Source organism: Rhagoletis pomonella, unplaced genomic scaffold, assembly GCF_013731165.1.
Source record: "Rhagoletis pomonella isolate Grant_MI unplaced genomic scaffold, Rhpom_1.0 Rhpom_scaffold_00002, whole genome shotgun sequence".
NCBI lineage: Eukaryota > Metazoa > Arthropoda > Insecta > Diptera > Tephritidae > Rhagoletis > Rhagoletis pomonella.
Genome location: NW_023458556.1, coordinates 67739554 through 67765795, shown reverse-complemented (window position 1 = coordinate 67765795; position 26242 = coordinate 67739554). Strand labels below are relative to the sequence as shown.

The following is a 26242-nucleotide window of genomic DNA, read 5'->3' as shown; positions in this document are numbered from 1 at the left end:
ATTGTTAGTTTCCAATAGATTATGATTTCTCTTCACAAAATTTTATTCAATACTTATATTCACGAATATATATACCGTTTTAATGGTACAGTATTTTTACGCTTAGAACGCATTCAAATAGGATGTGAATTGAGAGATGTTTGATATTAATTCCCAACGCTTAAATAGTAGTACTTATTATAAGTAGATTATTTAACTTAAACGTAATAAACTTTTAACAAACCACAAAATAGATTCTAAATACTTGTGTGCATAGTTCGAATCACGTTTTATTTTTCAATGCATGTCCATAAAAGTACTCCATATATATATATATATATATATATGTACATATGTATGCATTTGTATACATGAAGATTACAACATCCAAATCAATACCTTAATACAGAAAAGCCCTATCTACAATTTGTGTGTCTTTAGATAAAATTTATAAAACTTTTTAAAAACTAAAGTCCTTTAGTTGGGAATGTCTTAAAATCCGGACATTAATAAATATTGAAACTAATTTTTAATATAGTAGTTTGTTTTAAATTATATTAGGCCTTTAGAGAGCAATCTACCGACCTTTGTACAAAGCTGAATTTCGGAAGAAAATATGTTAGCGCTTTTCTATATTAAGGTAACGATATGTATGTAGTTATGCACGTAAATTTACGGAATTTGCATATGCTAGTTGTTATGGCATGTTTCAGTGACTATGCTTAAACTAATCACGATCCATTGCAATAATATGTATAAATAAATTGTTAATAATCAAAAATGTTTTTCTTATAACTTGTAATCTAATTGGTGACGCTCATATCACTTTAGTTAAGAAAATTTTTACTTTAAATTCAATACTCGTAGTAAAAATAAATCCAATTTAATATATTTCACTGAAGAAGTTCCAAGGCGCAATCGTATGTATGCTATTCTACCGATAACTACGAAAGTATCTAGATTCACTTAGTAAAGAGTAGATTGGAAGTACTTGCACTAGTACTTCCATCATCTCTTTCTTACGTTCTTCAAATATATATTTTGTAGAAATAACATTAAGCGTTTATATACTAAACGAGCATTTCGCGCATTCAGTAAATTTTGAATTCAAGTATAATTTTATTCGTTTTCAATCTTACCGCCATTTATCGCCGATTGTGGTTATTATATTGTGTATTGAATAGTTTTTGTATTTCCTTGAGATAGTCTAATTTACATATATTTTTTGCTTGTGTATCCTTTTCGGTTACATGTGACTACCATTTCAATGGTTAACTATGCGTAAATTGCAGTAACACTATCTTTGTAAGCTAAATTCAATATTTCTACATAAAACGCTGACGTTTACTGCTATAATGGCAGATATCCATTTTATCATCGATTGGGCTTGCTGGACGTTTACAATGACGGGCAATTTCGTTGGCGACAAATGCAAATAGTTCGGGTCCACTAAAATAAATAAAATACGTTTAATATAAAACCATCTACCACTTTTAGAAAGTTAAAACTCCTTACCGTGGCCGCAAGACAAGCGCTTCTTTGAATGTGTGCAAATCATTGGTTGGCTCACTGGTAGCACCGCCAGTTGCTGGATGATGCTGATGCTGAGCATTATGATGGTGTGTGGAGTTCATATGAGGCGGTGAATGATTTGATGCGTTTGTGTTGAACACAGCACCAGTGTTTGAATGGGTGTGCGAATGTTCTGGCTTTGGTGATCTGTAGAAAAAAAGCAAACAAACACCAAGATACATATAGTTTATGCTTTCATTTTTACTGCGAAATTTGTTATTGTTCGGGTGTGTTTTGAGTTTTCTGATTTGTATTTTTAATTTCGCCACTTTAGCGGCGACTCACCGACGAGTAGTATTTGTTAGCGGCTTGCCGGCCAAATAGGCTAACAGATCCTCGCGACGTATCATACGACGTTTTTTACTTCTTGCCCAATCAGCCAATTCCCGCGTGCGCCGTTGATAGCCGCATTGTACAGCTGAATCACTGGTACGTTTGACACCATCGCATGCTTCTGTATACACGAAAAGGCACAAAATTAAAATTGGGAAATTTGTTAGTGATCAATTTGTAAAGAGTACTTTATATTTTATCTGTGTAGGCAAAGGCAGAGTGGACCTTTAAAAGACCGGTCCAATTCTAAATAATATTTACTGATCATATTTTGCGGCACAGAATATAATAGCCGATTCTTATATATTTTATACGGACTAAATTCTATATTCTTTTGCTATTTTGTGCTTAGACCCTCAAAACCGAAATTGTTTTATAGATTTTGCCCGATTAAGTATTTCGAATCAGCAGTTACTGTTTGGGCTGTACGGCAGGATGTTAGAATTTCGTGTTATTTTATGTCAAACAATCATGGCATATACTGCGTCCTTGGGCCGATTGTTACAATATCATAATTACTTTATTTATATGGGTCAAATTAAACACCTTTGTCGCTAGTGGGAAAATCATACTATAATTTTATGGTACCTGACGAAACCCATTAACATATCTTTGTCCATTTAAAGTTTACGAGATACAACATTTCTACGTTTGTATACCTTTGTATAGCGTTGTGACAGTGCCCGCAGCTGTTTGAAATGGAAGCCATAATGCGCCAGTATCCGGGTACGTATTCGAAGAACGCTCTGTAAATTTAAAAAATAAATGAATGTAGTATACATACATGTAAATTTTATAAATGTACTACGTAAGTATGTACTTATTATTATACAAAACATATATGGGACCCAGACAGTAAAATAGCCGAAAACGTGTTTCGGATTCTTCTTTCCACTAAAGTGTACTGAGAAAATGTGCGTCTGTAAATCTACTGAAATGCTTGTGCAGAAGAATCCATTTTCATATCCAAATGGCGCTTATAATAGAAGTACCGCGCTTAAGCGCTGTTATAAAAAACTAGTGAACTCGTATGGTATTAAAACGCCCAAACTGGAATTTCCCTAACCTAAAAAATATTCCAAATCTTAGTCAGAGATATAAGCGATCCGATTACCATACTTCATCTAAATCCGTGCAGCCGTTTCGGAGTGTAGAAAGGTCTCGCATAGTGCAGGTTTTTAATTGCATCAAATTTCAAATAACCCTATCCCGATAAAAAGATCTACAGGTGTTCAATTTGACCTCTCATTTTTGAAATTCGAAAGAAGGGTACAAATGACAAAAAATGTCTTCTCATATAAAATACATATATACTTAGTTAGATCGATATGACTTTTCGAAAACGTGGCCAGCCTAATCAAAGATATTTTCAAATCAAAGATTTCATAAATACCTTTCGATTTTTTCGAGTGACACCCATATCTTAGTATTTCATGTATATATAAGTTAAATAAAGTCGACTTTTTAAACAGGTGGAAATCCTTTTCAAAAGAATTTTTAAACTAAAAATCTTCTTAAATCTTCTTTGTCTGACATTGTGATACCCATTTATTTCAATAAACTGATGAACTAAAGAGTTTTCAAACCCATTGCGATTGATACTTATCCTTTAGTAATTAATTTAGCTTTTATGAATAATTTAAATTTAACTTTTTAAACATATGGCAAACCGCTTGAAACCCCTCAATAACATTTTAAATGTTCAAACTAAACATTTCTTAAAACTCTTTCGTTTGACATCTATATTGTGATATTGCATATAACCTGTGTAATAGTTAACTAAGTTAGACCTTTCAAACAGGTGGCAGGCCTCTCAAAAAGTATTTTCAAGTTAACACCTTGTTAACTCACGTTCGTCTGACATTGCGGTACATATTTTAATTAACTGATAACTTAAGTTGAATTTGATTTTTTTAAATATGCGGCAACACCGCTAAATATAGTTCAGAAATAGAGTTTTTAAACCTCCCTCGATTGATACCCATATTTAAATAATTTATTTAACGTATTACATAATTTGAATTTAACTTTTCAAACCGGTGGCGACCCTCTTCCAACAACTCAACATCCTCTTTAGTTTGACATCCATATTTTGATATTTCATATAAATTGAGTATAAGTTAACTAAATTCGATATTTCAAGTTGGTGGCAACCCTCTATATATATATTAATATTTTACAATATTTTCAAACTACATGCTACCTTCTGAAACTCCTTTCGTTTGGTACCATATTTTGATGCATATTTCTTTTACCTAATTCCCTTATTTCAAACTGAATTTTATTTTTTTAAAGAGGTGACAACTCTTTTATAGTAAAGTAAAGAAACAAAGCTTTTCAAAACCATTCATATCGGTTGATACCCATTCTGTAATAATTGATTTACGGTTTTAAATAATTTGAATATAAATTTTTAGAAGGTGTCAACACTTTTCAAAAAAGTTCAACCTCAACCGGTGCGGTTAACGGTGCGGATATGATGGCATTGATTATTAAATATTTTAAATTTAATTGTTCAAAGGTAGCAACTCCTTTTGAAGTTTGCACAGTTTGCACATCTGCAGGCCAATCCCTTAAATTTGATAGATCTTATGTCCTGGACAAAAAATTCCTTCGCGCATTATATCTGGGTATTTCCAAACTGGAAAAAAAAATTTTTCTATATTTTTTGCTATGTTGCTTTGACCAGGGCTTGAACCCAGGTGCTGATGAGTGAAAGCACGCACTGCTTACCACTACACCACAGCTGTATGTTTAATCAGCTCAATTATCTGACGTGACGTTACCTGGCGTTACGTTACTCTAATTTCTATTGGAAAAAGTTTTGTTAATATTGTTCTTTCGGAACAAACATTTGTTTTCCTTTACATTGGTGTTATATAAATGATGATTAAAGAAATAGTTTTGGGTATACAAGCTTTTAAATTAGATAAATGTCAATTTAGATAAATCTACGATATTTCAGTAAATATTGTATCCAAATTGTTGAAAATTGGTATGCGAATTAAAATTTTGGAACAAATTAGGCCTATTATGAAATTTTTGTAAAATGGGAGTGGCCCCGTCCACTTTCAACGAAATGCTGTATCTCAGTATCCGCTTCACCAATCCGTACCAAACTCGGTATGAGCCTTGCTTAGGCTATATCTAAGATACCTGCTAAAAATCCTCGAAATTGGGCGATAACCACGCCCACTTTCCATATAACGGTAATTTACAGAAACACGAAAACTGCGCTAAATCAGCAACTACTGAAGCTAATTCGCACAAAATCGATTTTTGGAATAACCTCTTATCATTAATATAGACTATTATAATTTTTTGGATAATGGGCGTGGCGCCGCCCACTTATAACCACAAATGTATATCTGGGTAACCGATTTATCAATTTGTACCAAACTCGGTGCACTTAATAACCTTGGGATAATAGAAAAGCAATTCTTTGGAAATAGTTCAGTAATTGAGGACGCTAATTTACTCCAAGTTAATACTTACAACATTCTCTTAACAATAAATAAGACTGTTATATTATTGTTATTATTACAAAAATGTAGATTGATTACATTTTCTTGCCTTTACTGTGATGGTACATATTTGAATTATCTAATTCTCTAAATTAAAATTGAATTTGATTTTTTAAACCGGTGGCAACCCTGGGAGGTTGCTTAGAGATTAGAGCTCTCGATTTTGTTCGCACATTTTCAAACAGCCCGGGTATATGAGCAGCGAGTACTCGCACACTTGTTCAATGCTCATTACTCGAAAATTTTCGAGCATGAGCTCGAGCAATTCGAGTTTTTTCGAGTAATTTGAGCAATGTTTTTTTATTATATTGACATTTTTGGTAGCAACTTTTTAAATTTTTCAAATTATTACATTTGTTACATTTTGTTACATTGGTATTTAATAATATAATTTATTTAACATGAATTAGAAAGCAGCTGCTGACAAATACAATTTACAAATTTTCTTTTGTTTATGAAATTGTTCAAAAACTCGAAAATTTTGAACAAACATTTGAGCAGTTGAGCAAAGAACGAGTTTCGAGCGAGTATCGAGCTACTCGCATTGCTCGATACTCGCATGCTCGATACCCGGGTATCTAGAGCTCTAATAGAGATAAAGCCTTTTCAAACCCATTTCCATTAATACCCATATTGCAGCAATTCATTTAACTAATTGAACAAAAATTGTTAACAGGTTGCAACTCTGTTAATTTTTAACCTAGATATAAACCTTCTCCTCGCCGAGTCGAACACGTAAATATGTGTGTTCCTACAATCCGACCACGGCAACATGGAGTCTATCGATGTCAAACGTTAAGCAACTTTATTTTCCTTGTTTTGATGGAAGAATTGGACGTTCTCCCCTTATATTTACTTGATTTTAAACATCTACAATTCTATATGTCAAACACGTTTTTTCTAAACATTTCGAGTGGAAATATTCATAAAAATAATTTTGGCCGCATAAATCGGCCAAATACCCCTATCTGCTGGTTGATTTAACGGTGGTAATTTGACTTTGATCCCTCGTATCTCCGACGATTTTTACCAATAACTCGACTCCAGCGCTCTAAAACAAATAGATCCAGAGATATACGGTATGAAAAATTCGATCTGTATAGGAGATGCCACACTATCTTGATATATCGACATTATTATCAGCCTATAATCATCCTTAGAATGTCTGCAGTAGGTGCCCCAAAATTTAAAAAAAAAAACCGTTACAGCTGTTCGCGAGACCACCTCTTGCAAAATGAAGGGCCTTGTCTTTATTTAATTAGTAAAGACATTACTTCTTCTTTTTCTTTATTGGCGCTTCCTCTGTTACCGGCATCACGGCCCGCGTTGAACACTTTTAGAGCAGGAGCGTTTCTGTCCATTCGATCGACATGGCCAAGCCAGCGGGGCCCGCTGAATTTTAACTCGCTGCACTATGTCTATATCATAGTAAAGCGCATCGATAAATCATCTGCGGCATAACGATGTATATTAACAAAATATGTCAGATTTGACACGTGATTCAAAGAAAAATTTGTCTCACCGCTTTCCTCATTCCCAAATTTTTGACCATATGTATTTGTAGTGTAGCTTAAGAGTACAACTCCAAAACAAGCTTTCCAGGCGTGCAGCGCTCTATTCCACTATAAGTTTTATATTAAGGCTTGAGCGCCAAAAGCCACAACGTCTGAAAAGCTTGTTGTGGAGTAACAATAAATGTTTTTTCCTCCAAGAGTGAAAAAGAATTTTATACCCAATATAAATCCATCACTGCAGTCGTAAGTTTTGAATAATGCTACATTATGGCTTAAGAAACTTTAATAAAACTTGAAAGGAAAAGTATGATCGGAAATCATTCCAAGCAATAAGGTTTGGCAGTGTTCGATGCGACATCGTTTGAGTTACTTTATAAAGTTTATCAAAAAAGTAAACTGTCTGGCAAAATAGTAGTATAATCGGTCATTGGGGAGTACGGAAGTATGAATGGCACAATAGTAGTAAAAACTCATATAGTAGTACTTTCGGCAGCACTGATTCTAGTCGCATTCACGTATCTGTTAATTATTGAAAGTTATCAAAAACTATAAGCTTTTTGCGTTCGCGAACAGCTGGTAGGAATTTACGCAAAACACAAAATTGAATTGGCGGTTTGAAAGTTAAAATTGATAAAATGCGACAAATTAAACTTGTAAGAAGTACTTAGTTATTCGTTTAATCAATCAACTGTGTCAGGATAACACTTTCTGATGAGTTTTCGTACGTTTTAAATTTTACACTTCTGAATGTAAACCAAAATTCTATCAGCTGTTCGCCAACTTGCAAGTTTCTGCTAGTTTTCTGTTCGCGTACTATTCTGGATATTTTGCTCTTATGAGAGAGCAGATAACATTTCGGCGGGATTTCGTTGTTAGATATTTTTTTACTGGATTTTAAACAAACGTACCTTCTATCATTCTTGCTTAAGGTCTGCATATGCATACTTCGCAAAACTATTTGTAGCAGTGCAATAAATATGTAACTTAAGAAAATGTGAAGCAAAATCTAAAATTAACAGATAGCTAAGTTTTTAAAAGTTCTGCTAACTTCTGGGTAATGGTATACATACAAAGTACATACGAAATTAGAGTTTGAAGTTTATGCGAAGTTTTGCGAAGTATGCATAATCAGACCATTAGAAACAGCTTTTTGTTAACATGAGAACAGATACCTTGTTTATACCAAGGCAAGAACCGTATTAACAAAAAACTGATTTGAATCAACACATATTTCTTTCAAGCATTTATACCTGTGTCGTTAAAGCGCACTCGCAGAAACCGTAGTGAAAAGTAAACAAAATTTTGTTGTTTTTATTCGATATTTCTTAAATAATTAATTTGCGCGGTTAACCGCAATGGAAGCGAACAACAATTCAAATTTGTTATAATAATAATTCAAATTTAAAACGGGCTGTGTAAAGAAAACCAGCCTTTTTTCACTTCGCGTCAAATGAGTGATGTGTTTATACCTGTTTTCTAAACGATGTGAGAAATAAAAAAAGCGATTTGAAAACAAATTCGAGTCAACACACTTTTGAATTTCTGAGCGTATTGAAAGTTGGTTTATGCTTCCGTTTTGAATCACAGCGAACTGGGTCAAAGCGCTTTATGTGTCGGTATAAACAAGGTAAGAGTTATCCATATGAAGAGAAAACATTTACTCGGCAATATAAAGAAATATGAGTACTTTAATAGGATAGCAGATGTTCTGGACAGACTCTGCAAGACCTTTCCAGCGATACCTCAACCATGTCGATTGGACATCTGGATAAAAACTTCCAAATCTCGTGCATATATAAGCGATGCTACTGTGGCTGCTTTCGTCACTAGCGCGCACTGCCGTGCGCTTTGATTAGGAATTTGAGAGGCTGAAAGATTAATTTTCTCAACGGCAATCATGAACGGAAAATCTAATTTGATTGCGCTGTTCAAAAAGTTACTACTTTTTTACAGCTTTTATTTAACTTGCTCTGCACTTACATTAGGCTGGGAAGATTTTGTATGGGGGAAAATAAAAGGCATTTGACCGTATTGTAATAGTAATATTATGATGTCTTAGGTCTTAGCCAATTGTTATTGGCCACGAAAGATTAATTTAATACTTATCTTTAGCCCGCGCAATTGAACCAAAGTGTACGAATTTTGAAAATGAAACTTCGGCTGGTAATATCTATGTAATGCGTTAATTGTTATAAGCAGGACGGTATATTAAATTAAGCGTTATTAAATTTAGTACCTCACGTTCATTTATCATTTTTCAATAAGTCTTAAAGTTTTTAAGATATTAAGATAAAACTTACAAAAACTATAATTTTCCCTCATGAATTTTCAATTCTTCATTACTTCAGCAACCAAGTGAAAAATACAAAAAGGTGAGACGATATTTATTTGCAAACGTTTTAATGTTTTCGGATGTTTATGTAATATTAAAAGGACCATGGACTTGGTCACGCCGAGTTGGTCAGTTTTCAAGATCCTGGTGAATGAAATCAAACATGTATTGTCAAAGATTAGGAATCTTTTGATACGTTAATAGTAGTTTCAAGCATATAATTATTTGCATACATTAACATAATACAATTACTGTGAGAAACACCCATTTTAAGTCCATTTATGCCGTCTTGAAAATTGGTGCGGTTTATTAGTAAACGAACAATCACATTTTTCGCGGTTTCTAAATTTGCCGTTACATGAAAGTAGGAGACGTGCAATAAGTGTTTAGATATACATAAATATTTTAGTTAATTGCATTATGTAAAAAGTCTCTAACATATCCTGGGAAATCCTTTTGAGGACTTTCCAATTGGACGATAGTGCTTTGCATTAAGCTCGAATGAAAAAAGTCTCTCCCTGGAACACTTTTCTGTAATCCGGCTCTTTTATCTAAAAGTCTTTTATACAATTTGAGATACATTTTTTTTAGAAAAAAACTGGAGATCCACTTAAGTTTTTCGATATAACTTTGGTAAATGTTGCTCGATCGGTACGTAGTAATTACCCCATTGAAGGCGAGACTTACTGTTACTGATTTATGATAATAATATGATGAAAATCGTTCAGATTATAAATAAATTATTTTAAATAAAAAAAATTTTGAACCATTTTTTGTTTAATTTTCCTATATTTGCAATTTTTATATAGTATGCATAAACATAAGTAAACTAATGAGTGTTTCTAGAAGTTGTGCCTATTCAGTGTTCCCATAATCACTTGCATAAACAAAATTTTTCCACGATGATGCAAAATAATGGATTTTCTATTAGAACTACCGAAATTGTTCCTAAATTTGCAAAAACTCGCAAACTATAGCTAATATTAAAAAATGATTACAATATTCAGAACCAGCGACCTAAATGCACGCCAGCAATATTAATGCTGTTCTTTACATCTTTTGATTATAGGCCAGTGCAATTATAAAGAGAACAATAAAAAACTTATTGAAAAAAGATAACTTTGAGATTGACGATAAGCTAAAGGGCTGCGAGTAATGATATTTGACTTTATCTTTTGCGTTAACGGATTCATTATCTAACAATATGCACCAAACCTTTTTGCTGAACCCAGAATTTTTAACAAGAATTGGTCTTATTCGACTAGTGTGCTGTGGGTCAATTGGCGGTCGATGCGCGGGCTCTTACAATTAAAATAAAATACTAATATTTCAGGCTTGTTGATGACTTCAAGATACAATATATTTTAACTATTACCAAGGGATTTGGATAAAATTCGATTTTCGACCCGCCCTAACTTACATATCTATGTTTGTTAGGGGCACATTTTGCAATAAATTTTTGACCAACTTCACGATAACCTAAAGACTTGAAACTTCACAGTTGGCTCAGAACCCGATGACAATGCAACACGAAAGATGCGTTAATCCGATAGGTGGCGCAGGAATCGAGATATTTGAAAATGCCATATTTATAGTCCGTGTTGGGTCATATTTAAGAGCGAAATACACCACACAGGCGGCTTGCAAAACATACTTCCAACATGATTTCCCCATTTTGCCATACAACATGCAAACATGAGCCGTTCCATTCCATTGCAAATGAGGCGATTTTACTATCCACATCGCAAGCGGTTCGATTAAACGTCAACATGGCGGCCAGAAAATGAAACAATTTTGATTTTTCTCATACTTCCCTCAAGCTAAACCCCATAGACAACACAAATTGATTGAAGCAAAGGGATATTTCAATTAGTTTGTCAAGACGCTTGTGTTATGTACATCGCTCTTTAGAACGTATACATATTAACTACGTGAAAAGGAATGAGTACTATTTAGGGCTTAGATATATAGAAATAATGTTGTAAACTGAAAAAGGGCAGCATCTAGGTTATTTAAGTTTTTGTTATCGTGGTCCGTATATTTGACCTTGATCATAATCGTTCTTCATTCTATCAACTCTAGAGCTAGTTTTGGCAACTCCAGCACTTTCTTTGTGGTCGTTTTAGTTTTTCTTCACATAATAGGGTCAGAACTGATCTAAAGGTTTTAAATACATATCGTCGTTTAAAGTACAAAACCGCGTATCGTCATTCTGCAAAACCGCGTAACTGACATTTGCCAAAAATTTTGGATTTGCTCACACAAGCTCTTAGCTGAAGCCTTATCCATTCATCCTGAAATATACTAGCCAAAAATGCGATTGCTTTATAAAAAAAAGGGAACCATTTTGAAACATGAATGTCTTTACACTCAGGAAAATAATTTGTGGGACCTCACATACACCGCGTTATCTGCATTGGCGGTTAGCATTTTGTTGATACGCGGTTTTGTACTTTAAACAACGAAATCTATGTCTATATTTATCTATTTTTGATTGATAGGCTAAAAAACACTCCCTGAAACTATTAAAATTTTTATTTTCAACTTTCAGACCTGGTAACTTTTCCATTGGTTTTACAATCTATTTACAAAAATTTATTATCGATCTCGATTTGAAAGAAATAACCACTAAAATAAAATGCAACATATTTTTATTAAATGAGACATCTCGATTTTCATGTTCGAGATTCTGGGCTCATGCATCGGTTATTAAACAATTAGTCCAAATGTATCTTTGAAATTTTGTTGAATATGCGCTTTTTGGAAAATTTGCTACTTTTTTATAAAGCGTTAGTAGGGACACGAATTTCGATACGATACCCTATCGATACTTTTGGCATTCGATACCGATATTTTCTACTCGATAGTTTTAAAACGATATTTTTTGGAATCGAGTACCAGAACCCTAGTATCGTATCGAATGTCATAAACTCACATTCCAACAATGAGGGGAAAAAATTTTAGAATAAAAAAAACGTGCTAAATTGAAAAAATACGCATATGAAAGAGCACCAACCCAACTCGTTTTAAATTTGAGTATATACGTTATAAAATATGTAGTTTTGAAGTGCACAGATGCTTTTTCGTAATTAAGAAGAAAAAAAAATTTATTTTATGTTCCGTCTGATGGTAATTGAACCCGGACCCTCTTGGCCGCAACCAATTGTATCAAACGTCTTTGCACACTCAGCTACAGCCATACATGTAAAGGCGTTTTCAAATGTTGAGTTTGCATTATGTCATACCATGTATGTGTGTATGTGTTGTTACCACTGTGCATGCTTTGTATACATATACCTTCTTAATTACATATGAAAAAGCATCCGAGACGTGCAAAACGCCATCCGTGTAGTGAAAAATGCTTCATTTTAATACGAGCGTATTTGAATTGAATATTTCCATAATATGTACGTAGTGTATGTATAATGGAAAAATCCATTTTGTTAAGACTTTTCACTTGATTTAAATACGAACATTTTTAAACGGTAATCAAATAAAAGATTTTTATTCTTACAACGCGTTTTTGTTTTTCTTAGTGAAGGATAATGTTATTAACAGCTCAACCTAATATTACCGGCGAGTTTTTCTACGCACGCACGCAAGTTTTTCTCATTTGATAAGCCCAAATCAATTCGCGTGCGTGATTTCTCAGAGTTGCATTACTGTCAAATTTACAGAAGTTTGCCGAGAAAAATTTGAATTCATAGTCGCGCCAATTGAGCATAAACGTCAAATCGAAATGTCACGCAAGATAAATAAGCTTTTTACGCACGCGTATAAGGTTGGCATGTAACAATTCTTCCCGATATAAATTGGGCTTTAAAGTGCAGAAATGTGTACTATGGTTAGGATTGCATGTGGTGGGCTAGGTCAACACCTCAATCTCTACGTGTTGTAATAATAATAAAGTCCGGCGCTTACACAATATCTTAGTGTTTGGCCGAACTTCTCCTCCGATTTGTCGCGTGTGCCTTAATGTTGTGGCACAAAGGGGGTGCCTACAGTTTTATGTCGACTCTGAACGGCGATTGTATTTTATGGGAAACTTTTTTTTATTTTCAAGGTTTGCGCACTTCTAACCACTACACCCCCAGTGGCCTATATGCGAGACCTATATTCAGATAAATTTTTTGGTTTTTGGTATCGATATTTGGAATATCGAGTCTTTTTATTCCGATATTAATGGGTACCCGATATTTTTAAAGCGATACTTTAAATGAATACCATATCGATACTTTCGGTTCGATATCGTGTCCCTAAGCGTTAGTACTATAAGTGGAGATGCCATTTAAAAAGAAGTTTTAAAATGCAAAATTATAAGTTTTCTATTTTCGAAACTATTTTTAACTCATTGGGCCGTATGAATGAAAACTGAACAACTGTTTTTTCTTAAAATTTCATACCTTTTACTTCAATTTTGTTGGAATAAATCGAGTTTGAAATTCTAAGAAAAAGCAACTGCTTATTTTTATTCATACGGAACGTTATTAATTTCGTGACATAAGTTTTTTGATGTGTGTAAGCACAAAAAATTCAGCCTTATCACCAGGGAACGGATTTTTAGGACCTAAAAACCTATAAAATGGGCAAAATAAAGTAACGAAATAGGCTGGAAAAGGCAAAATAAAATAGCGAAAAAGGCAGGAAAAGGCACTAGGTATTGCAAAAAAGGCAAAAAAAGCAAAACAAAATAGCGAAAAAGGCAGGAAAAGGCAAAAAAAGGTATTGCAAAAAAAACAAAATAAGGCACTAAAAAAAGACAGAAAATACGAAGAACAATCAAAAAATATATTTATTTTAGAAATACTTATATTACAAGTAAAAAGAGAAAAACTATGAACTAGTTTCATTATATGAAAAATATGTACTTTGAATCTTTGACTATTTTATCCTTTCGAGTTTCTAACTCATAAAACTTTAATCTGTGTAGTTGTAGTCACATTGAACCATAAGATGCATTTTGAAGTTTTCTGGCAGCATTTTCATTCGATTTTCGCGAAGAAAAGCCTTGAATGTACTAAATGAGCGCTCGACGTAAGTTGATACAAGTGGAGCCCACTTTAAATATGGAACGTTTGAAACGTTCATATTATCAGAAATAAGGGCATTTTCCTCGCCCTTTACAATTTTACCCACACTCCTTATTGTCTTCAAGCCTACGTTAGCTGAGAAAACGGCTTTGAATTTTTTCAACTCCAATTTGGCGAGAGGTCCCTGTGCTTCCATAAGCCGCATGGGCATGTGTATATTTTTTAATCTTAAAAAAAAATTGTAAATGCTATAATCACTTTTTTAAAGCTAGAAAGGCAAAAAAAGGCAAATATCTTAAAAAAGGCAAAAAAAAGGCAAATATCTTAAAAAAGGTAAAAAAAGGCAACGTCAAATGTGTATATATGGAATCAGGGAAAGCTAAATCGTGGACATTCTTAATCGAATATACTCTATCTCTTTTAGCAGAAAAAAAGGCAATTTCCATAAAATCCGTTCCCGGCTTATCACCAACTCCATTTGAATAAATCGTTCCCATAATTAAACAGGCAAAACAAAAAAAAACAAAATGGGAAAAATTGTTTTTGTTTTGCTTTATAATTTTTGGCAATATTTGTTCACGTGAAATTCGCATTGTCTTTGTTTGTTACCTTCTTGTGAAAATGTAATATGCACCATTTAAGGCACACACCATTAAGCTAAGTAAAAAACTGAAGCAAAACAAGTAAGAAAGTCTAAGTTCGGGTGGAGCCGAACATTAAATACCCGGCGCAAGTATTAAATATATGTTTTTTCACCTTTCCGAAAGCTACCGCTAGATTGTAAGCCGGGGTGTATCAATTTTGAGTAAATTAGCGTCCTTAAATTTCGAAATATTGCAGTTTCAAGTATTCCTGAAATTCACCGTTATATGAAAAGCGGCCGTAACTTTAGTCCGATTTCAATAATTTTCAACATTTTGCTTTTATGTGGCAAGCACAATAACCTTACCGAGTTTGGTACAAATTGGTAGAACGGTTACTGATATACATATATGTGATCATAAGTGGGCGGTGCCACGCCCATTTTCCAAAATTTTACCATAAACGTATTTCTTGGTAAAGAATTGCTGCAAGCATCAATTTGGAATAAATTAGCTTTAATATTTACTGATTTATCGAAGATTTTGTATTTCTCTAAATTACCGTTATATGGGATGTGGGCGTGGTTATTGTCCGATTTTTTAAATTTTCGGCCATTTCATATGTTATACTAAGGCCAACAACTGTGCCGAGTTTGTGCCGAGTTTGGAACCAACAACTGTGCCGAGGATGTAACCATAAGTAGGCGTGCCTACGCCCATTTTCCAAAGATGTATAATATTATTATTTTTCGTCTGAAAATTATTGTAAATATCAATTTTGAATGAATTATCTTCAGAAGTTACTAAAATATCGCAGTTTTCGTATTTCTGGAAATTACCGTTATATGGGAAGTGGGCGTGGTTACAGTCCGATTTCGCCCATTTTCAATACCAACCTACCTACCAAATTTCGTTAAGATATCTCAATTTTTGCTCGAGTTATCGTGTACACGGACGGAAGGACAGACGGACAGACAGACATGGCTTAATCGATTTCTCTATTCATTCTGAGCATTTATGTATACATTTGTCTATATCTATCTCGATTCGTTTTGGCTGTTACAAACAACCGTTATGTGAACAAAATTAATATACCCTTGTGCACAAGTGCGCTCGGGTATAAAAATAACCAAACAGTAGCCTAATACTAGGTTCACATATAAGTAGATTATCCTCATTTTCGAGCTTAACACCCTAATCTGTAATTATAACAAGAGATTAGCCATATAAAATTCGTCCCTTGTTAATCTGTAATTATAAAATAATCTCAGATTCAACCGATAACTTTTCGGTGTCCATCCTAGTTTTATCGATTGTTTTTGCAAAAAAGAGGAGAAATGCCAAATGTAAAAGTAAACAAAAATGTACGCTAGCAAGGAAAAGAGGTTTGTAAAGGTATTTTTAATAGAATGTTAAGTTAAAATATATTTATATTGCTTATTATAGCATAAAAACGTGATCACGGTGGCAGAGAAGAAACATAACTTTTCTTTGAGATGTGAGAATAACAAGCACAACAAATTTGACGGCTAATAATCTGAGATTTGCCTGTGTAAACGGGGTGATTAAAAAACGAGCTTTGATTGAGATAATATTGAAATGTGAACATAGTTTAATAATGTATAAAAAAAATATTTGTATAGCTTGTGCTTGTACTTTGGTCGTATTACCGACTTCCAGTTTCCTGCGCGTATTTCCATATTTTTGTCCACAGTACATCGATTTGTGGTCCTTAAGTTGTAGTCGCAGTTGCATTGCGTGGAAAAGTTGGAAATATTGCCACGTTTGACACGCTTTTTAGAACAAAATTCGCTTAGAAGATGATGCAGAATTTATCTATGTACTTTCGTTCTCTGTCAAAATCTTAACTGTACTTGAAATTTATACCCCTATTCTGCAACTCTTTCGTATTCGGATTTTGCTAGAAATAGTATGCTGCAATCCGAATCGTATTTTCGAAATTCGTAACAATGGCATGCCTAAAAACGAACGAGTAAGCTTTTTTGCGTAATTTTGCGTAATTTTTGTGTCGGAGGCGAGATAAAAGATGTAAATCGATGTGTTTGCAGGAAATATTAGTGGTGTTCATTTAAACAGATAAATTTGCCTTTCGCATATACGTATATTTTTATCCACTGCTTTATATAAACGAGCAAAAAAGAATCTTTGTTGCCCCTTATCGAGAAACTTCGGTCCGGTTTAGTTATTTGTACAATGATTTTCGGTTGTTGTCTCCAAACGCATAACCTGAATCCAAAAACTTTAACATACACGTGTAATCAAAGGATTAAAATTTTATTTAAAATAAATGTTTCAAATTTCCGACCACTAGCTTATTAATAAATTCGGTTTGCACTATGCACGTTTGGCCGTGGGTTCTGCGCAAAAATACTGTGGATGGCGTAGCCGGAGTGATATGCACAAGGAGTGTTGTATACCTTTGACATGCGGAAGCCCCTCTTCTCCGGCAACACAGAAAGGAGAATTCTACTTAGTACGGGTTATAATCCCTAAGCGCGGCCGAAGGCAGAAGCAAGTGCAACAAGTGGTGGACATAACAAAGTGCATGTTTTCAATGGCTTGGAAGAAGCTGTTACATTGCATTAACTGGATTGAGAACCAGTTCTTCAGGCATAGGAGGAGTTCTGGCTTGTGGTTCAACAATTCAACCAGTAACCGTTTCCTTCAAAATATGTAAAATCAAACAATTTTACTATAAATAAGCACTTCATAAGTGTTTTTTTAATTCCTTTCCACTTCGTTTTCCTTCATTCAGCTATCTTCGAAAAACAACTGATAGCTGGCAATGCTGCATATGTTTCCGCAAGGGTTGCAGCACGTGGATTTTTCGTTTTTCGTAGCGTAGCTACGAATTACGAATTACGAAAATTCGGGTTCTAGAATAAGGGAGTTAATTCTTGAATGAATCTCCAAAGATCGCTCCTCGACGAGTATGGTCGTGCTGGTCTGTCGACTTTTGTTTTTAAGCAAATATTGGATTAATATACACAAAAAATTAAGTCGTTTCATTAAATATAACACAAATATCCGCACTCAGAGTCGTTTAATGATTACTTAAGGTGTCCCTCAGTAACGATTTGAAAAAATTCTCTCAGAGTCAGTTAAATATTCGTTAAGAGGTTCTTACACGATAGGTATTGCCGGTAATGCAAAGTAGAATGTCCTACAATATTTTATTTATTTCGCTTCTTTGTTTAATTTCGGGGAATGCAAAGTAGAATGCACTACAATATTTTATTTGTTTCGCCTCTTTGGTTCATTTCAGGGAATGCAAAGTAGAATGTCCTACCAAGAATGATAGAATACAAGATTGCGCCAATCGAGCTGAGAGCAACTGGCCGTGACGTCAAAATATACCAGAATGAGAGAGCAAGACGAACTCGACAAGAAAAAGAAGAAGCATCGAACAAAAGGCAGTATTGCCAAGTTTTGAATTTGAAAAAGCACCAAATTTTTATTGGTTTATTTTATGGACTTTATATGAATACATAATTTTATTGTAAGGATGCCGATTCAAATTAATAAAAATCAATGTTTCTTGCACAACGGTCGATTTCTTCTAGCATGATTGAAGGTGCTGCATATATTTCGTTGTCGCTTATGATTGTCACTGTGCCATGATTTTGTTTAAATTTTTTTTTTAAATTGCTTAGCACACATACGATTGCTATAAATTTTGCTTCCATTTTTTTAAGATTTTCTAATTTGAAGTCTTCAAACTAAAAACAAAAGCACCAAAAACGCACCAAGCACAAAACTCAAAAATTTTCGCGTTTTGAATACCCACTAAATTTGGTGCGAAAAGCATCAAGTTGGCAACAGTGAATGTAAACAAAAGTATATTATGAACTCAGCGATTGGGTGGATGCTGTCAAATCGACGAAGAGAGGGTTAGCGGTCCGCGAATGGCGCGGCCTTTATTTTCTGGATCGTGATGTCCTACAATATTTTTTTTTATTTCGCTTCTTTGCTAGACTGCTGCATCGTAGTCAGCTGCAAAATAGAATGAATATCCAAAACTTCTTTTTCTCTGGAGTTTAGGTATTTAGAAAATCCGTATTTTTTATAAAATCATTTCATGACAAGCAAAGGTTTTGCAGAAAGGGACCCAATGGATGACGCTGCACCCGAAATATATAGAAACCCCCACGGGGTTTGTTCTGCTTTGACCGTAACACTGTGTAAGCGTGATCTTGCATCTACCTCGGATTGACGAAGTTGCTCGAGGCGGCCGTTATTACAGCAGTAAGACTCAAAGAAACCAATTCATAAATATTAAGACGAGTTGTAAAAGTGGTGAATTGACAAGGAAAGATTCGACCACATCTGTACAAGAACGAACACGATAGGTATATCAATGGCTTCATTTGAACGATATTCATGAGATCACACGACTCATTTAACCAATGTACGCAAAAACTTTTCATCCTGAGAGGATTCTTGGCCTTCCTATAATTGAAAACGCTCATCTGTGCTCTTGAGTTTCCGTATAAGGACTTTTATTGGCTTACATGGTACACCGGACCAATGCTGAAGTTGCAGGATCATAGAAGAATATTACGCACGCTTGGCAGAGATCTCACAGGTGGAAATAAGACCATAGGTAAAACGCATTACATCGAAAGGGATAAGTATTCCATATGGAATCACAACGCTACTATTCTAGGCATATCGGTGAGGAAGATTCCGTTCCGTTCCGTTTCAATTTAAACAAAAAATTTTTACTTTACAGACTACTCTTGTTTTTAAACGCTATTTTTGAATTGGCCAACGCAAAAGATCTTATTAGGCGCCGCGAAGCAAGCAGGCATTTGCAAGTACATACATACATACATATGTATGTATAAAAACTGATTTATAAAAATTTTAATTGATTTTAATCTTTTAAGACATTTTCTGATTTCAATTTAATATAAATAAGTCTGTACTTATCTAGGCATTCTACATTAGTTTCTCTGTAAGGCAGTCTTTGTTCGCTTCTCTGGATTCTGTTTATCCATGCGTTCTCCCTTCGTTTGAAGGTAATGCTGCGGGTAAGGGCTTACCGCCAATGACATGCCCATGTTAAAATAAGGCCTTCTTGAAGCGAAAGGGTAAGCGATTCCCATCGCCTAGCTCGTTTCCACTTTCGTTTCTGTGGTAACCGTGTTTTTTGCTGGGTGTGTACATGCCACTTTTTACATATGGAAGTGTCAACATATCGTGTAAAGGCAAATTAGATGTATTTCTGTACAAAGCAAATGCACGTACATACGAAATGTTTATATTTTCATCTGACACACAGATAGAATCATCCGAGTTTTGTTTATTTCGTTTTCAAAGAACGTGTTTTTAAATAGCTAAATAAAGACTTAAATTTGACAGACATACGCAATTACATATGTATTGAAAAAGTAACATTTGCAGATGCAAATACATATCGTGTAAGAAAACCTTTAACCCCAGCCAGCAAAAAATCCGAAAATTGATCCGAAAAAAGTGAATGAAGTGCGGATTCTTGTCCGTTTACTGATTCCATTCACGGATACTTTGACGATCCGTTTTCTCACTAAAGTGTGCGGCAGAAACGTATGTACAGACAACAGTATGTGAAACGGATACGTTTTCGGCTGTTTTTTCTGAAATTTGTCTGGTTGAATTTTTCGTTCAATATGCCTTCCTTCTGCACTTCACAGATACTTTTTCATGGTTCAAAAGAAATAAAATAAAATTAGGAAGCGCGTGACGGAATTCGGCACCTTCGAGAAGCTAACAAATAGTGGCACCCTACTCTGCACGCTCAGCCACTGCCAACTACGCATGCATGCTTTCAAATGTTTAGCTTGAGCAAATAAAATACAATTATTGCTTTCAAATTACATTATCTTTTTCGAACGTTTCGAACGTTTTCTGGATACGAAAATTGATGATAACTGTAGGAGTTTTTCTATTCGTTTTCGGATAAGTAAAATTTAACTAAACTGCACTGTGGGAAAAATTTACGTTTCTTTGCTGGCTGGGACGGCATTCAATGAACATTAAAGTTAAGCTGGATTTCCACTAGGCATTAAATGGCAAAAATGACAAATGACAAAGTCGGGCATTAAAAAACTATCGTGTCATTACATTAAAAAAAAATTGTCATTAAGTTCATTTCCACATGGCATTTTTTTAAATGGCATACATTTTTTGTCATTTTAATGCCTAGTGGAAATTCGGCATTAAGTAAACAAAAACATTTACTTAACTTTTTAACGAATGATTTTGAATTTTTTTGTTTGTTTTCAATAAATTTAAACTTCGATAACGTTGCTGTAACAGTGGCAATGGCCCAGTGAGCAGAGCACTTTCGTGCCATTCAAGAGATCCGAGCTCAATCCTCGGCAACGATTTTTTAATACAATTTTTTTTTTTAAGTTTTATTGCTTAAAAAATTCATATTTTTTATTTTATTTAACGTTTGAAAAACTCTTGTTTCAAAAAATATTTTTTTCATTTCGTTTAGTTTTTAGAAAACTTATTGCTAAACGATAAATATAACAACACTATTAGCACATCTTTCAATTAGTTATTCGAAATACAGAAAAGGGCTTTCAAGATACATAGTTGCCGAAATTTAAAGACTTTTGTCTCACGAATTCTGAGGTGAGTTGAAAGACAGATGCCAGAATTGGTCTGTCTTGTTTATCTTTTAGCAAACAATTTAATTAAATTTAAAAAAAATTTGTTTCCTTTCTAAAGCAATAAAATTTATAAATCAAAAGAAATTAGAAGATAGTTTACAAAAACTAAACAAGAAAAAAAATAAAGAAAAAAAGGAAAAAGAATATTTTTCGCCAGTGCTCTGCTCACTCAGCCATTGCGTCTGTTGAGCCAGTGCGCGCAAAATGATATAAATACTTATTTTTATATTTTATTTCAAACTGAACGAAAAAAGTGAGTGAGATTTAACGATCATTAGTTAAGTGCCCGTTAGAGCTAATTTAAGGAACGTTTCTGAGTGCGGCTGAAAGAGTAAATCAAGTGAAGATAATACTAATAGGTTTGGCGCTTACACACAATATGTGTAACATATTATGTTAGTGTTTGGCCAAGGTTCTCCTCCGATTTGTGGTGTGCGCCTTGATGTTGTCACACAAAGAGGAGGGGCCTACAGTTTTACGCCGACTCCGAACGGCGATGATATTTTTATGAGCTGTTTTTTCATGGCAGAAATACACTCGGAGGTTTGCCATTGCCTGCCGAGGGGCGACCGCTGTTAAGAATAAACCTTTTTTCATATAATAATAATACTATAAAATAATAATTACATAAAGGCGGATTCACCGTTCGTGTCCGGGCACATCTTGTTACTAATTTTACGCATTCATTTCCCACTCTGTCTCACTGAGAACTCGATAAATATGTGCTGAACACTCTTTGTTCGGAACAAATTAATTTTGATTTTCTGTACGAACGACTTGATGATTCGTGTTGTCGCGTTCTCCTTTGTATGCATTTGCCGCCAGGTGCATGTTTTATTTGCCCTTAAAATCGTACAATATCATCAGTGGTTTGCTTCAGAACAAAATAAAATTTGCCGAACTGAACGGTGAACCGTACTTCAGCACCCTCTCCAACAAACCGCTACAACTACAACAACAACAAAAATGTTTTGAGAGTAAATAAAAAGTTGTCCGGACACGGACGGTGGACATAGAGAAAATTAATTTTGCAAGTTAATGAAAATGTTAATGCGTACCGTTGAAACGGTACCATCGTATAAACAAATTAACTGTGAAATAAAAATTTATTAACATACATATGTAACTGTTCCAAGTACCGAAACACAAAATATTTCAAAGGAATAAATTTTGCCTACTATTATTGGAAATTATAACCTAAAAATATAATCTCACGAATAATTATCACGACAGTCTTTTTCCCAGGCGATGATACATATGTGGATATTTGAATCTCATAACAAAGCCTTTAATATTTATATTATGGATTTGTCATACTTTTGTATTCTTTAGCATAAACTGAACCATTTGAACCGAACCGAACCGTGATTCAGAGATACTCGTGAACCGGTTCTTGCACCGGCACAAGCTTTTTCTAAGTGGTTCGAACCACTCAACCGAACCGCACCAATTTTTGGAGCGGTTTGCAGCCCTGAATTTACTTTAATTAAACGGATTATTCAAGAATATTACCAAAAAGTTGTAGCATACATAGTTACGACAAAGCGTACTCAGTTTTTGTTTTACATCTGCCCCACTCCGATCTCATTAATTGACCAGTCGTGAAAGTTTGTGTAAACTCATGGAAAATTTAACCAATTTTTTTATATTTGCTAGAAGTTGATCAGCTGAATGCCTTTTATCTGCTCTAATAAGCCATGTACTTATCATCAGTAAATTTCTTTCTTTTCTTTTTGCCAAAAATCTAAAAATAAAAGCGTTTAATCACTACTTATAAAGGTCACTAATCAGGGAATTTCATCATTAAAGTTTGCTTAGCACTTTAATTTTCGTACATATGTGCATTTATAAGGATAATGTGAGCATGTATACAATTTGGATATTCGTCCTTGCTTTTTATTGCCAAATATGATAATTTGTTCGACGCATAAACATGTGTTGATGCATTGTTAAAGCGTATATCAATGAAATGTTGCGGATTTAACTCACCTCTGTAAAGATGAGCGACAGCCGTAGCCGAATCCTGAAATGCGCCCCATACATTACTCAAAGCGGCGTCCCGATGCCGTACATAGTCGCGTTCGTGTTCGTCGTGTTGGGCGTTGATCTCCCGATGACATTGCTCTTCCAGCCAACTTTCTTCACTGCAATCTTGTTGCATTTTTTTCCAACTTTGTCCTCTCTCTGTACTTGGTAGATATTACCCCGTGTACCCTTGCTTGTTCTTATATTCTAGAATTCGTGTTAAATGTGATGTGTGCGACCGAACGATTTTGATAGCAACTAAAAGAAATTAAAAAAAATTATATCGGAAATTACACAATTTTATTCATTTGCAATTTTCCAAAGTGCCTCTTACACTACTACTGCCGTGACCGCTGCTACCTACTGTCAGTCTCCCTACGCGTGAAATATATCTCGATGATGAATATATTCTGCTGCCGTCTTCTTCGTTTGCTGCTTTTATTTGAATCTGCTTACTTCATACAAAAGGCAAGTTAAAACCGAACCATGTTTCCCATTTTCTGCAATTGCCTATTCTTCATATACATATGTATGTCTTCATAGGTGTTGTATGCAAACACAGGGTGAATCGGTTGCCTAATGTTAATACAAATTAATCTGAAATTCTGAATATAGAGCATAAGAAAATTGTCCCAAATAGTAACACTTTCAGGACTCTATACAAATGATCTTGATTATTTTCATATAAACATAAGATATTACTCGAAGGATTTAAATGGTATATTCTAACACATTTCCTTCGCAACAATAGGGACACTTACAAAACATCAAAATTCTTTTACCACTAGGGTTGAATATTTGTAGGTATTTTTTCTTTTCTTTGTCCTCAGCAAATACTTTAGGTTTTATTTCGTATTCTATTCATTCGTCGTTTACCAAGTTTCTACTCTCTTTTTGCGCACTTACACTATTTCCACTATCCTCAATGTTTTCTTGTCTACAGCTTATAATCTGCCTCAGATATCGCAGGATGCGCTATAAATGTTATTTTCGAATATATAAGGAAATATTTTATGAAAACTATTTTTTCACTAACAGAATTGTTAAAATGCAATGAACGAGTGTCAAAACTTAATTTGTTCCAACAAAGTGGAAGAAGAAGAGTCACCAGGATTGCTTTGAAAAGCATGCTTGCAGAAAAAGTAGTAGAATGGCATGAACCAAACATACAAAATCACGTAAGAACTCGACGTTGTATTTGTAACTGGTTTTGAGAAAAAAGTTTGCGAAAGCGGGTTCGTCAGCTGAGCGTTTGTTTACATCACAAGCACCACTATTTTACACTTTTATTCAAGTAAAGAAGAGTTAATTCAACATGACAACACATTTTAAAGCTATTTGTTGCATCATTTTACCTAAATTGTGCGTTTAAAGTGGCTGACAATAATTTTGGCTAATTTGGGTTTTCGTTGGTTTGTTTGCTTTGTTTACTTTTCGATCGTCTTCCAGTGAAACAAGATGGCGTAGAACCCGCTAAAAAAATATACTTTTTTCACTCTCTTGTTCTTACGTGATCTTGTGTCTTTCGTTCATGGTAGAATGGTATAATAAGCACTTATCGTAATACTATGTTCCGACAGACAACGAAAACATTATTTACATGGGCGCGTATTCATAGTCCAGCAACTAACAAAGTTGCAACTTAAATTTAAGTACCAACTTAAAATTTACCTCTATTCATAGTCGCATTTCAGACTTCTACTAAGTAGTTTCGACTTAGTTTACGATATAGCAAAACGAGTGTGAAAATGTATCGATTTTTCTTTACGATATTTTGGAAAAATTACATTTTTATTAAATAATGTCAAGTTTGATCATCCGTTTATGTAACTTTTATTTTCATTGCATGATTATGCAAAAGAATAAGGTATCATTTTCTTGTTAATTGTGTGAAATAGCCAGAACAACCGCAGTGATGTGAAGTCGATGTTTATCGAAAGCATGCTGTGAAACATACAAATAGTAGATATCTAAATGTTATGCACAAATTTACTTTAAAAGAACTAGCGTGAAACTGACTTATTATTTGAGAATTTATCTAAATTATTCCAATTATAAAATTGTGATGTAGCTTTATTCGAATTATAATACGCATTTAATTAATTTCATCTTCCGATTAAAATGGATCGATCTTTGTAAATTTTAATTGGAGATTATTCAATATTATCAAAATCACTCTCTACCAACTTAATTTTTACATATTTCGTCTGTTTTCCCTTAATTTGATAAAATACTTCTTCTTAGTTACGACTTAGTTGCAGCTCCAGCCGAAACTAAATTTTAAGTTGGTAATTAGCCAGAAAAGTCGAAACTAAGGCGACTATGAATAGCTTTAGTTGTGACTTAGAATAGTTTCGACTTAGTTGGGTACTAAATATGACTATGAATATGCGCCATTGTTTTCTGGAAGACGACATTTTGGCAATAAAATGTTTCTCAAATTGAATGCAGCCTACGTAACGCTGACGGCACACAATCAGTTTTGCCTTTCAATGGGCGCGTTTCTAAGACGTAGCTGTTGTTAAACTGTTGAGTGTTTGTCTTCGAAACGCACAGTTGAGTTGTTTCGCTCATCTCAACAGTTGGCAACTTTCCGCCAATTTTTCAAGCGGAAAATTTTTACGCTACCTGAACTCAACGTGTTGGACTTAGCCTAAACAGCTGATCGT

The 26242-nt window shown here is 34.2% G+C and overlaps 1 protein-coding gene across 3 annotated transcripts; it reads right to left on the bottom strand.

The window, feature by feature from the left end:
• Window positions 1–24643, bottom strand: LOC118734020 (UPF0472 protein C16orf72 homolog). 3 transcript variants are annotated; one of them, XM_036463703.1, is made up of 7 exons: window positions 24480–24643; window positions 23908–24178; window positions 23538–23831; window positions 2544–2630; window positions 1837–2005; window positions 1495–1698; window positions 1–1428 (listed from the first exon to the last, which is right to left on the bottom strand). In XM_036463703.1, exons 3-7 carry the CDS (start codon window positions 23707–23709, stop codon window positions 1305–1307), a joined length of 756 nt encoding a protein of 251 aa, XP_036319596.1. In that variant the 5' UTR covers window positions 23710–23831; window positions 23908–24178; window positions 24480–24643; the 3' UTR covers window positions 1–1304. The 3 variants fall into 3 exon arrangements, with proteins under 3 accessions (XP_036319596.1, XP_036319595.1, XP_036319597.1); XM_036463702.1 differs by having other exon boundaries at window positions 23908–24149; XM_036463704.1 differs by lacking the exon at window positions 23908–24178.
• Window positions 24644–26242: the final 1599 nt, after the last annotated feature.

What these genes read in the sequence shown, in the direction of transcription:
- LOC118734020 (XM_036463703.1), bottom strand. Translation starts at nt 23,709, where the DNA reads ATGCAACAAGATTGCAGTGAAGAAAGTTGGCTGGAAGAGCAATGTCAT. An exon ending in TGTCACAACGCTATACAAAG is followed by an intron (nt 2,006 to 2,543) that starts GTATACAAACGT and finishes TCGTGTATACAG; the next exon opens with AAGCATGCGATGGTGTCAAA. An exon ending in CTAACAAATACTACTCGTCG is followed by an intron (nt 1,699 to 1,836) that starts GTGAGTCGCCGC and finishes TTTTTTCTACAG; the next exon opens with ATCACCAAAGCCAGAACATT.